This window comes from Trichoplusia ni, chromosome 4 (assembly GCF_003590095.1).
Source record: "Trichoplusia ni isolate ovarian cell line Hi5 chromosome 4, tn1, whole genome shotgun sequence".
NCBI lineage: Eukaryota > Metazoa > Arthropoda > Insecta > Lepidoptera > Noctuidae > Trichoplusia > Trichoplusia ni.
The window spans coordinates 18,429,270-18,442,786 of NC_039481.1; the positions used below are offsets into that span (position 1 = coordinate 18,429,270).

At 41.9% G+C, this 13,517-nt stretch overlaps 1 protein-coding gene across 6 annotated transcripts in view; it reads left to right on the forward strand.

Annotated features, from left to right (window-relative positions):
* The window catches only part of LOC113493421 (diacylglycerol kinase theta), a 30,007-nt gene that overhangs the window by 15,295 nt on the left and 1,195 nt on the right, over window positions 1–13,517 (forward strand). For 2 of the 6 annotated variants that reach the window (XM_026871403.1, XM_026871398.1), the window contains exons 2-17: window positions 3,923–4,002; window positions 4,463–4,565; window positions 5,079–5,290; window positions 5,376–5,544; window positions 8,262–8,405; window positions 8,635–8,887; window positions 9,078–9,277; window positions 9,423–9,641; window positions 9,889–10,023; window positions 10,238–10,412; window positions 10,661–10,809; window positions 11,105–11,281; window positions 11,619–11,760; window positions 12,231–12,386; window positions 12,742–12,898; window positions 13,224–13,331. In XM_026871403.1, coding sequence (XP_026727204.1) covers window positions 3,923–4,002; window positions 4,463–4,565; window positions 5,079–5,290; window positions 5,376–5,544; window positions 8,262–8,405; window positions 8,635–8,887; window positions 9,078–9,277; window positions 9,423–9,641; window positions 9,889–10,023; window positions 10,238–10,412; window positions 10,661–10,809; window positions 11,105–11,281; window positions 11,619–11,760; window positions 12,231–12,386; window positions 12,742–12,898; window positions 13,224–13,331 — 2,579 coding nt within the window. Of the gene's footprint in view, window positions 1–3,922; window positions 4,003–4,462; window positions 4,566–5,078; window positions 5,291–5,375; window positions 5,545–6,047; window positions 6,153–8,261; window positions 8,406–8,634; window positions 8,888–9,077; window positions 9,278–9,422; window positions 9,642–9,888; window positions 10,024–10,237; window positions 10,413–10,660; window positions 10,810–11,104; window positions 11,282–11,618; window positions 11,761–12,230; window positions 12,387–12,741; window positions 12,899–13,223; window positions 13,332–13,517 lie in introns of all 6 variants that reach the window. The other 4 variants (XM_026871404.1, XM_026871401.1, XM_026871399.1 and 1 more) reach the window with 4 other exon arrangements.

The following is a 13,517-nucleotide window of genomic DNA, read 5'->3' on the forward strand; positions in this document are numbered from 1 at the left end:
GATGATCATCATCGCAGGCTGTTGACCTCAGGTTATTTCAGCGCCGTCTACGCAGTGTTTACTTTGGCAGTACGCGTAACGACCGGTGCTCTCATGTTTTAAAAGTTCTTTCATTGATTGTATACCCGTATTTGGAAATTGATACCAAGTGTTGCTCTTCAACACGAAAGAAATGCTAACATGTAACTACGATGGTTATTTTTTTATGAGAAATGGCATTATAGTTAAACAAATATACTATCATAGGTTTATTGCACTCAAGAACGTACATAAAATAAGTTAATACTAGAAGTAACGGTATTAACAATTAAGCATTTCAAAAGCTGGCGGATTCAAACGAACTTCCATTTTCAAACTTTGACGGTTTTAGTTTTTCTTACACATCATTATAGCATTCGGCTTTTTACTTTTATTATTAATCATCATTGGCCTATTAAACTTTTGACAGATGATTTAGTTATTGGCACTGTGATAGTGTGGCATTTTCACGTCCGGGAGGTGGTGCCGCGCGGGCTGCAGCGTGCTCCCGACCCCGCCCCGACGTTATTTAAATACGCCGTGACGTATTAACGTCAGAACACCACTAATATATTTCCTTGATCCCCGACGGGCGGTGCCCTTCCGCGTTATAAAAACTCACTGTAGTTTATTGACAAGCGTGATCTATAAATAGATGACATTTGTTTTATGTTTCGCGTACAATTGAGTGTTAAGGCTGAACGAGATTTCGAAATAGCTCCTGAAGCGTACCCGACAGCGGGTCGATATTTGAAAGGTTGCGGTTATTTAAGTGAAAATTAAATCTTATAATGATTAATGGAAAGGTTGAGGTTGACATTGATTCGTAAATTAATTTTAAACATTCTTTTTGAACCTAAAAGTTTACATTACAAGCAATAGAAAACGAGTAAACTCAAAAGATTAAATCAGCTGTAACTGGGTACGAGGCGGAGAGACAAAAACATTTTAAATGAATCCTAATCTAAGCACGACTTTTAATATTACATCCAATTTATTATTGAAAACATCTCGTCTATCAATTTACGTACAAGACAGTCAAGAATTAAGTCACCCCAAAATCAGCAATAAATGCAAATGACAAATACGTTAACCAAATCTTTAAAATAACATTTTAACTTGCCCATAAGGTAAGCCAGCACTCGTATAGTTTTTAACATTTAATTAATTGATAGAAAATAAACTTAATATTCATAAGATCAGCGCTAGTACTAGCAAACCACTACAATTAACTTAATCATTGATTATTTTAAGTAAAACCTTATTAATATGACAGTAAGTAATTGACAATATAACTTTAATCAAATTATGAGCTTATACCTAGTTCACATATATAGGTATTGCACGGCAACGATCCATGATGTGTACGTTACTTATATAATGAGTTATGATTCCACCAGGGAATAGTTCACCTATCACCGGTCATAACTACACCCACGCAAAAATACCATTATATTATATAGTTTTTGTTCAATGTAATACAATCCTTTTACACTGATTTCATGATACTCTTTTGAAATTAATAAGTTGAGTATTTTCTGGTATTTTAATCAGATTTTTGGTCATCAACATCAATGCTTGGTATAAGTTTTTGGTATGGTCTATTATATTTGCCTTGTATGTAGCGTTTAGTCGAACTTCACTTGACCTAGACAATTATGGTTACTTAATCTGAAGGAAATAATTATAATTAATATAATTTAATTTAAATAAGTTCCTTGATTTTGAGCTCGTTCCTCAATATTTATCATAAAAATAGAAACGTTTACGAATAGACCTCTAGTTTTTACCACCCTGGAGATATCCTTTTTGTATAATATATTGATGCATTTTCTCTTAACGTTTTTATCTTGTGTAAATATATTTTGCAGAGCTACATCACTAGGTTTCCATAATAGTACTCGAACTTATTTAAGAGACCCATGCTGCCGTCGCTTCGACGTAGCATGGATGCCTTACACGAATTTTGAATTACGTAAACGGAGAAAAGCAACAGTCAAACCAAACACACAACATACTGAACATTTGTCATCGAAAAAAATAATCTATTGAATTGCAAATAAAGTTGATTGTTGCAAATAGTTAAAATGCCTTGTTTCCATACACACGTAGTCTTCAATACAAAAATAAGGTACAGCTCAATTCAGCTGAAGTACTTACATTGAATAACCTTTACACCTTTACATTCGCTATGTCCACCAATACCTAGGTCACAACATCCAGTAAAACTAAAATGCCTTGTTTCCATACACACGTAGTCTTCAATACAAAAATAAGGTACAGCTCAATTCAGCTGAAGTACTTACATTGAATAACCTTTACACCTTTACATTCGCTATGTCCACCAATACCTAGGTCACAACATCCAGTAAAACCTCGTAGAATGGAAAGAGCGATCCCTGTTCCCGGGTCGGTATAAATTGGCAACATCAGTGTCTCGGCGGGATGCGAGCATGCGCGCGGATATCGATCGACACGAGATGAGGCCGGAGCCGAGCCATGCTCACTACGACCTGTTTTGTCTATGGCGCCACTATCTCTCCATTAAATACTCTTTTAAGGTTACTTTTTGGTCGGCTGTTCGCATTTTGAATGGTATATACATATTTGCTCTTTCACGTGGATAAGTAAAATTTTGTTCGGACTGGTTTTGAACATTGAGTTTATTAGGAAAAGGTTACGCAGATATGTTAACTACTCTTTGAATATTATCCAAAAAATAAATGCCTTTACACATTGCACATGCTTTTAATTTTGTTGTAATTGAGCTAATTAAAATATTTACAAGTGCAATTAAAGTTTTGTCAAATGAAAAGCAAACGGGCAGACCACAGGAAAAATTCCTTACCAACGACTGCTGAAAAGCGCACATTTATAAAACAAAGGGTTTTTTACTAAACTATTTCATTAATATTTTTAATTAAATTTACAAGTATGTAATAACTATCTTCGTAATTCGTATTAAAGCAACAGTTTACACGCGTCCCATGCGGGTGGCATGTCACTCTGTACAGGCGCGGTGCATCGCATGTCGTATGTATTGCGTTTTATAAGTCCTCGCTATTCTGATGACTATGAACTAGCTTTTTGCATTCATAATCATCAACTTGTCAATGTTCCATTTTCGCAATGTGTAATTTTCTCCATAGTCTGGTGAAGTAGTCAGCTTGTGCACGGGCCAACTGCTTCTCAAGAAGGCGAGACGAGTTTTTGTCAAAAAATCCTGCAAATTAAGTTGATTTAAAAAAAAAAACGAACACAAATATGCTATCAGTACGTATTATTTTGCTTTATAGCACATTTGTGCTTTAATTGTTATGAGACATTGCAAAAGCTAGTGGCAAATATTATGAAGTACCTAATCTATATTTCAGATACTGACTCATCACTATTCGAAAAAGCCAGTTTCCTGATTAGTTACAAGTTACACACTTAACAATACCTGAAAATAATTCACATTATAAAATGCTACTACGGCGTAGGCAAATTTCAATTTATAAGTGCTACGACAGTGGCTACGCCGCTACGCTTAAAGAGCAACTCACCCTTAGTTACGAAAGCCTTTTCAAAAAACATGTTTAACCTGAATTAAAAATAATATTTCGAGGGGGATCAATATTCATTTTAATACATTTAAATTAGTAATTAAAATATTTTGAGTCAGCACTCTTACTATTCAAATTCGCCGTATTTTTTTTAAATTATTAATGCAAAGCCGTGATGATTGAGTATTGAACCTACGTAAGCGGGTCTATTTTTTATGTTCAGACTATCATCTCAGCTATATTTGAATACCGCAGCTACTGGTCACACCAACGTATCTCTATCTATATTCTATGTACCGAATATTCGCGAAATCATGTTCCCTACATACACTTATACAACCTTTATCGTCTTGTTACAGTCTGCAACTTCATAGTGCACGAGCGATGCGTGGGGCAAGTGGTGACGCCGTGCTGTGGGGTGGCGCCGAGCCTCATCAAGGTAAAACCAGCTCTATTGTACACGAAATAGAATGAGAATTACAGTAACAGCTTCAACGATCAACAGTTGTGCTGAAAGCAGGCTGTTTTGGAAAATTGAAAGTGATTTATTTCGTTATGTTATTTAAAGTTTGATAGTGTTGTTGAATGGTGAAGTGAAAAAATACTTGAAGGAGGTGAATCTGGATGTTAATTTTATTTTGGCTGGTACCTATATATCAATATTATTTTATAAGTACTCGGCTTATATAATGTCTGAGCAGATAGAAAAGGGACAAAAATTTGAATATTATGACTACGAGTACGTATGTTATAAGTCAAAAATCATAATTCTACTTAAGAAGTGGGTTTCCAGGCTTACCAGATTCAACAGAATACCATGATTGACACGGAGCGAATACAATATTACGTAAGCAGTTTAGTTGTAAGCATATCTCAAAATGTTTCTTTTATTTGTTCAGAACCCGGTGGCTCACTGCTGGTCAGAGCCCACACACCACAAACGCAAGTTTTGTACGGTGTGCCGGAAGAGGCTCGATGAATTACCAGCCCTACACTGCATGAGTAAGTATCAACACTATCTAAACTAATTTATTTTATTAATTTATTTTGTTCTTAATACTTCTACCAGGTAGTTTAATTCTGAAAGAGAAATTTCTTTAACAAATAAGCAGTATGTTTGTACTGTAGTGTTTTAATTTTGTTTCATTTTTTTGTTAGATATCACTTGAGGTCAAGAAGAAACAGGAGTAAATATTAGACTAGTTATATAGTTGAGCTAATAAGGCGTGGTTGTTCTAATTTACACTGATTAGTGAACTAAGGGTTTCAGCCAGTTTCAGACGTACATAGCAAATTAGTCGCAGAGTTAAATGCTACTATCGAGAGTGTTTACACTGTAGTTTTTTAAAGTTAAAAACCTGTAGTAGTAGTAGTACGGCTAGAAAGTGTGCGACTGATATTATTATCACGTAATTAAACTCCCAATTTACATTATATCGTATTCGCTAGAACATACCTTAAAGCTAGAACAACATTGAGTGTAACATGTGAACTAACCTGAGTCCGTTTGTACAGTATGCGAATACTACGTGCACGGAGAATGCGTGGACTTCGCAGCTGCGGACTGCAAGGAGAACGCGACATACTGCGCGGGCAGCGAACCGCGGCACGTGCACCACTGGCGCGAGGGCAACCTGCCCGCCAACAGCAAGTGCGCCGCCTGCCGCCGCGCCTGCTGGTCCGCCGAGTGCCTCACCGGCTACCGCTGCGAGTGGTGCGGCAGCACGGTAGGACCCCTCACACGCCTCGCTAGTCATAGCACCGCCATTCTAAACCCGCGCCAGGTACTAACGGAACATGTGTGTTACACAGTGCCACGCAGGATGTCGCGCGCTACTACCGGAGGAGTGCAACTTCGGGATGCTGCAGCCGATCTTCTTACCACCGTCGGCCGTGTCCATCCCGCGCACGGAAGTGCCCATGGAGGCAATCATCGGCGTGCACGTGCGGCCGCCGCCCTCCCAGAGAGACTTTGGCTGCCGTAAGTGTCCCACAAACCAGAGTGGCCCCGGCAACCACCGCTTCCCGCCACGTACATGTGCCACGCAATTCGCAGCGAGCTTCCTTAGTATAGGCCTCGCTTGTAACGTAGCCCGGCGACTCGCGGCCGGCGAGCTGGCCCAGGCACACACGGTCAGGGATCTGCCGGCTGGAGGGGTAGAGGATCACCACAGGAACTTTTTGCCAGATATTATTCTTTCAACATGCTTTGCTAGTTATCTCTTTGACTTACATTGGGTTTCGACATCGTAGTTATTATCTTTTCGAATTATCTTCTTTTAGCTTTTGATTCCCACAGTTCACTTTTATATAAATCTATCAAGTGCACAGTTTATGGAATGCGTAAGTGAGGTGCGTCCTGATCGCTGATCGTGCGTGGCTGAGCGTCGGCGGTCTAGTCGTGGTAGGCGGTGTAGGCTTGGGCTCACGAATCGCTTGGCACATGCGTGGAGCGGCGTGGCGTGAGCGTGTGTGTTGGGGCAGCGCGCGCTGGCGGCTGGGCGCCGGCGCGGCTGGTGACGCTGGCGCGGCGCCTGCTGCCCGCCGCCTGCAGCCCGCACGGCGGCGCCTCGCCCCCCTACTCCCGAGGTAACCCGCCCGCGCCCCGCCCTAGCGCACCCGCACCGGCGACAGAGCTGTACCCACCACCGCTACTCAACCTCACTAACATACAAACTATAATTTACTCCCTGGGTTCATGCTTAATCAAACGATTATAATGACTTTCCACAGAGGACAATATCAGGAGAGGCTTGTTTGATGGTATTGGTAAACACATAAAACCTCAAACAAAGGTCAAGCACTAAAACCTGATCGGCGTTGCTAAGACCGTTAGTTCGACCTGGTCGGTACATCTCCATGCATGCCTCTTGGCTGGGCCGTCATAACGGCTCAGTCAAGCTGATCGTAAGCGCTTTTGCTGTAAGCTTTTAAACCTTCCTTTTAGACGCTACAAGTTTTGAACATCTTTTTCTTATTACTTAAAGGGCGTATACCAATAAATTGTATAGATCAAAGTAAATAAACTCGAAAGAAATTCTGCAGAATTGTGTCAAAGGAAGAAATTGGTACACGTCCTTATCCAAAATGAAATAGCTGTATCTTCTCTTCTCCTCTCGTTTTCCCGGATTCTAAATGTGCATGAAGCGAGAAGACGCTTATAATTATAATTGACCACACTCTACTAGTGAGGCACTAACACCTCACACCTCGATGTCACAACCGTCACTCGATTCTTTCGAACTTTCATGTAACTACAAGGCTACAAAACGTATCGAAACAGGTAAACTTCAGCTACAAACAAAACTCTAGAAAAGAACCCTCTTTGTCACTGTTACAGTAAAACTTTCCTAAATTACACGCTACCTTTAGTGCGTCCTTCAATTATGATGTACCAACAAACAATTACGACAATTAATAAATAAATTCGAAGCTACATCAAATGGAGATATGAGAAATGCCAAAAAACGAAAACTGGCATACATCTTCAATTGTGAAAAGGACACGTTTCTTAAAGTCTCAACTCTCAATCTTGTTATGATGACATGAGATTCATGACTCCTAAATCATGGTAAAGTTTGTAGCATAATATAGATGCCCTGCAGTAAAACTGAAACTTCTCTAATATTCACAAGCCCATACGTTTCTTCCGAAAGGATTGAAAATTTTACGTCTTTTCATTAAAAACTCTTTGGAATGCTAGCTTTCCTGGCACTTGTCTTGTAGTTGAGTGAAGCCCTATTCTGTGCCCCTCTCACTTGATAAAGCACAGTAACCGGCCAGTCCAAGAATACTCATGATGCAGTATTCCAACGGCACGAAGGTAACGGACGGACAAACGCGGTATTAACTATATACATCGTATGTATATGTATGCTTAGGTATCCAACGCTGCTTTGTGTAGGATGGCATTTTACAAAATACACGTCTCCTCGGCAATGTTTAACGTAAATTTAGTTTTAGCCAAATTATCGCAGGATTTGTACTTTAAAAATGCCATCCTAAAATAGGTACATATGTGTTTAAAAGTTGTATGATAGACCACGATGTTTAATGTCTGTGCTTTGGATTTAAGAAATATGTATTATCAAATGTATCACACAACTTTGTGTTTGTAGACAATAAAGCAAAATATAAAATACACGAATAAATAAATAATATTTTGAGCACAAAGATGTGAATTTTTCCCTAATCTACCAAACACTTTTTTCGCTAACTTGTCGTAATGCAGTCATTTTTGTGCTCGGAATAGATAAATAAATATACTTTAGTCCTAACAATAAAATATAAACATTAACGCGAGTTAAAAACTACATTGACATACATACCTACCTATATGCCTGAGTTTTCGCTTTTAGGGAAACTGTGTCCTGGACTAAAACTATCCAAAAATCCGCTTCAAAATAACATTATGGGTTTTCGCATACTTATTGCATAATTCTAACAAACTAGGAGAGGAAATAGTGTGGTTTTGCACCCCATAAGTTGAGAATGGAATGTATCAACCATCCCTGACCCATAGCCCATCTCATGATGACCAAGTGTTTGAGCCGGTCACAAAATACACATCTTTTTTAGAACAGATCAAAGAATTTTAGGTGACCATATCGTAAGGGCTGACAGTACACAGTTTAACAATCCATGGCACCGACGTCGGGGCGATCGGGGGTGTGTATGTGAGCGATATGGGTGTTGCAGCTCGCAGCGTCAGCGAAGAGTTCAGCTCGGGCTGCGAGGGCCGCTCGGGCTCCGGCGGCGGGTCCACGGGTGCGCCCGCCGACCAGGACCACCGCCCGGACCACAAGCAGCACCGAGACCGGACCCCGGATGATCGGGATGAAGGTAAACACCATATATTCTTCCTTCTTTTATTTTTATCAAAAACTGTCTCCATGTTTTCTGAAAACAAGCTCAGTTGTCAAAATGCCAACAACGTGGCAGTATTTTAGGCGTACAACTAGTAAGATTTGATTACTATTTCGGAAGAAGTGAACTGTGTTTTAATCAATTGTTAGGATTATGAGTCTGGGAGGAACGTCATCTAACGTTGATATTGACGTGTGTGCAACAGAGGTGGTGAAGGTGTATGACGGCGAGGCGGCGTGGACGCGGCGACTGTACCGGCCTGTGGTGGTGGGCCGCAACTGGTCCGAACGCGAGCTGGTGGCGGCGGCCCTGCGCGCCTTCCACGTGGCGCGCGACCCCGAGCTGTTCGAGCTGACGGACGCGCTGGCCGGCGACGAGCCGCCGCTCAAGGACCCCACGCCGCTCGCGCACGTCACGCGCCTGCCCAACAAGAGACCCGCGCTCTTCTTACGATTCAAGTGAGACTTTTGTACTAGCCTCTAAGCAAATAACTGCTTTGTCATTCCCCTGTTGTTGACAAACAATGTACTTCGCATTCACTCAGTCTATTTTTTCGCTGGACAAAAAATACACCGTTACTTCAGTAACAAGACATAACATTCTTCTAGTAGACGCTGGATGGATATTTATTGTTATATCGTTGTACAGAGAGCCAGAGACCGGGGGCGGCGAGGTGCGGGTGTACCCGGGGAGGGTGGCGGGTGCGGGAGAGACCTTCGTAACGGTGGGCTGCGGCGGCGATGATGCAGTCGCCGACCTCATGGCCGCCGCACTCGAGCGCTTCGGGCTCGACCCCGCGCGTGCAGTGCACGACTACCGCTGCTCCGAGATCCTGCTAGACCGCGGAGGTACCTATCTACATTAGTTTTACAAATAAACTTATGAGACAGATTTGTCTTCAGAAAATTTTGCTACCAAAATACTAAATGTCAACTCCCTTAAAGTGTGTACTTGATTGGAGAACCAGATACTCATATCCATTTTCAATTGTTGGCCCAGTGTCTGAGCGCGTACTGGAGGAAGAGGAGCGTCCGTGGCGCATAGTGGTGCGTCTGGCGCGCGAGTCCGTGCGGCGCATGGAGCTGGCGAGGTTCTACCTGCAGCCGCGCCGCGACCCGCATGGGCCCACGCTCGCTCTCTTCGTGGCCTCGCTGCCGCCAGGCCTCTCCGAGAGGAACTATGAGAACATACTGGTCGAGTTCCTTGGTGCCGGTGAGATATACGACACATATTGTTACATAAAGCTCAATCTAATTCTTCTAACGAACGTGAATGTCCTCCTAGACGATATGAAGACGATGTTAAGAATACTTGCGAGTTCTGAGTATTTGAATAATCTCGATTACGATCAAAATAAAGAAACGTCGCAGAGTGTGAATCGTATGAACTAGATGAAGCATACCAATTATAATTATTTATCCACATTGAATCCCCGCTAACCACATATGATTGCTCACAGATAACAAGTTCACATCAATCGGTCCGATCTACTACGAGTACGGGTCGATGGTGATCACGTATGAAGACGCGAGCAAAGCGGTGCGCGCGCTCTACGCGCTCAGAGAGGCCAAATATGAAGATAAGCATTTATTGGGTGAGTCACTTTGTATTTCTGTTGATACGTCTGAATCTGTTAATCGATACAAAACGTAATCATCTGACGTAGTGGCTAGAAAAGACTTTTTATAGAAAGCAAGATTGTAATTCTCGGTATTACTTTTTGCTTTTAAATGTAAATTTCGTCACTTCACCATCTTCTTTCATGAAGTATCACATATGACGGTTTCTGTATCCGTTGGTGTTCGCAGTGATGTTGTTGCCGAGCATCGAGCCTTCAATGGTGCCGGCCGGTGTGAAGCCATTGCTGGTGTTCGTCAACGTCAAGTCTGGAGGCTGTCAAGGCCTCGAGCTCATTTCTTCCTTCCGCAAACTCCTCAACCCTTACCAGGTGTTTGACCTAGAAAATGGAGGTCCGCTGCCTGGGTGAGTTTATATTTTATTCTTATTTTGTATTTCTGTCATTTTTGACAAAAATGTAAATAGGTCCAGTGCCTCGTGAAAAAAGAAGCCTTGTATAGTGCAATAAAAGAAAAAGTAGACCACACCAATAGTCTTCATAATCAGGACTTAATGATAGCAACATGTCTTCAGCAAGATACATGATCTCAATATAATTACATCACATTTTCCATTCGTCTATCAGCTCTCTTATTAAATCCCGGTTCCCACAGCCTGTACGTGTTTCGTCACATTCCCAACTACAAGATCCTCGTGTGCGGCGGCGACGGCACAATCGGCTGGGTGCTGCAGTGCCTCGACAACGTCGGCCAGGACTCTCAGTGCTCCAACCCACCCTGCGCTATCGTGCCCTTGGGCACTGGTAAGAAGTCACACCAGACCTATTTATCTTTACCAAAATGACGTCTTTACGACCAACGTGTAGAATTGCTCAATTGGAAGAGAAAAACTATGTGGCATTAGTTGATTTTTCCCCTTCTTGCAATATAAAAAAAGTAAAAAAAAACATAACAAAGATTTGGGCAACGTCTTCGGCTACAATATGCACCTGTTTCGCTAGAGTCGAAGAATAGTGGATATAATTTAATTATTAATTTCAGCGCATTATAGAATAAAGGTTTTCATATTTCCAGTCCTCATGATGTGTTTGCCTTTAGGTAATGATTTAGCGCGCACGCTCCGCTGGGGCTCAGGGTACACTGGCTGCGAAGACCCTCTGTCTTTGCTCCGCGACGTCATCGACGCCGAAGAGATCCGCCTGGACCGCTGGACCGTCGTCTTCCACCCCGAGGATAAGCAGGACGAGCCTAAAGAACTGTCGAAGCAGCTCCCTGGTAAGTAACGTGCAGTTAGCGTCGTAGCCCACACCTTACTCATTACCTCACTGTATCATTTCACGAAATCACTCAATCTCTCTTAAATGCACGATGTCACTTTATGCTCACACCAAACCCATTTATACTGGATATGAGCTTGATTCTTCCCCTCAAAATGATTAAAATTTCCTTTTACTTTTCTTATCCTTCCATTTCATTTAGTGTTTAAGGAAATTTAACACTCAATCTAAACAGCATTGGCGAAGAGTTCCAGTACTGTTGTCGGTGTGTTCATCGGTTAGGCCGCCTCATCTCATCGTACCATAGTGGTGACTACATTTATGTGATTCCGCAGCGTCTGTGACCACAGGGTCGCAAAGTGAGGACAACTCGCAGATCCTCGTGATGAACAACTACTTCGGCATAGGCATCGACGCTGACCTCTGCTTAGATTTCCATAACGCTCGTGAAGAGAATCCAAATAAGTTTAATAGCAGGTATGTAAACACTCAAACATTATTGACGGATGATCCGGTAAGACTATTGACATTACTATTATTACATATGATTGAAATATGATATCGAAACCGCCGTGTCTATTCTCCGCCCGAGTTGATAAAACCACATGACACACGACACCGTTCAACTTTAAATACGACTATTACTTATGTCTGAATTTGAGCGGATAATAATCGTGAACGCATTTTTAGCATGGTTAAAGCCAGTTCTATTATTTAGCAGTAGTTTTCAAATAAAAGTTCTATACTAGCTTTTGTTTAAGGCTCCGCCCGTTGGGATATTGGCTATCGCGATATATAACGCTATTTATCACAGACAGTTAACCGGTTAAGCTGTGAAAACATAGCATTCAGACAGAGTGACATTTATTTTTCTATCTGTAGTGACTTACATACCTACAGCAACTATTGGCATCCTTGTACATTACATTATCACATATACTGTACAGGCTCCGCAACAAAGGTGTGTACGTGAAGATGGGTCTGCGTAAGATGGTGGGCCGCAAGATGTGCAAGGACCTGCACAAAGCAATCCGCTTAGAAGTGGATGGCAAGCTCGTCGACCTGCCCCAGCTCGAGGGGATCATCATACTTAATATACTCAGGTAATAACTGGGTATTCCAAAAAAAGGTTCAGAAAGAAAACCACTTAACATTTTTAGTGTTCCAACTTCTACTATAAATTCTGAAAAATGGGGTGAACGACAAAAACATGATATTAATTAATTACATTTTTAGTGATCCAATTTACTAATTGTGAGGATAATTGTTGGTTTTAGATCAGATCTGACCGTTAAAACTATGCTCTCAAATGTCATGATTTTATCTAGAGACACAGTAAATAACAGTCTTTTGCTAGATTTTTGGAGATGCAAAAACCTACTTAATCTACTTGCCGTTAAACATCTTTGGAAGAGAAACTTATTTAGTATGGTTTAGTAACCATAGTTGTGTTAACAGCTGGGGCTCAGGTGCCAACCCGTGGGGACCGGAGAAAGACGACCAGTTCAGCAAGCCCAACCACTGGGACGGCATGCTGGAGATCGTGGGCGTTACTGGCGTCGTGCACCTCGGCCAGATCCAGTCCGGTCTGCGGGGCGCCATGCGGATAGCACAGGTGACACTAGAGGGCATATGGGGAAGCTTTATTTATATTAGACGGGGTATTTGATGTCAGGAGCTGTAATAGCCAATTCAAATTTTAATCCACTACAACGCAGGAGATACTTCTAAGCAATTTTAAGTACTTTTTCCTCCAATAGTGACGTTTGATGTAAGTGCCTTACCGATGCTACTCAAACCTTGTGAAATCATTGCATTGCTTGGATATATGACTAACTATAGGAAACTCCAGGCAAAAACGAAAAAGCACTTACCTTTACAAGTTTTAGAGTTACTTTTTCCATGTAAGGAGTAAGAATCATATGAGTGTGGTTATCCAGGGCGGGCACATTAAGATCAACCTGAAGAGCGAGATCCCGGTGCAGGTCGACGGCGAGCCCTGGGTGGCGGCGCCCTCCGAAGTGGTGGTACTTAAGTCTGCGCTCAAGGTAACTACACACCACTCAATCAGATACTGGGTACGATGCGAGGGTTGGTCTTGGAACTAAAAAAGGAACAAGTACGTCGGTCATTGCCGGTCATTTAGGTCAGAAGGGAGGGAGTTGTGAATGAGTTTCTATATATCTGGGGGTGAGTTATGAGGTGGCTGAAATGAACAAGCTCAACGCTCGCTG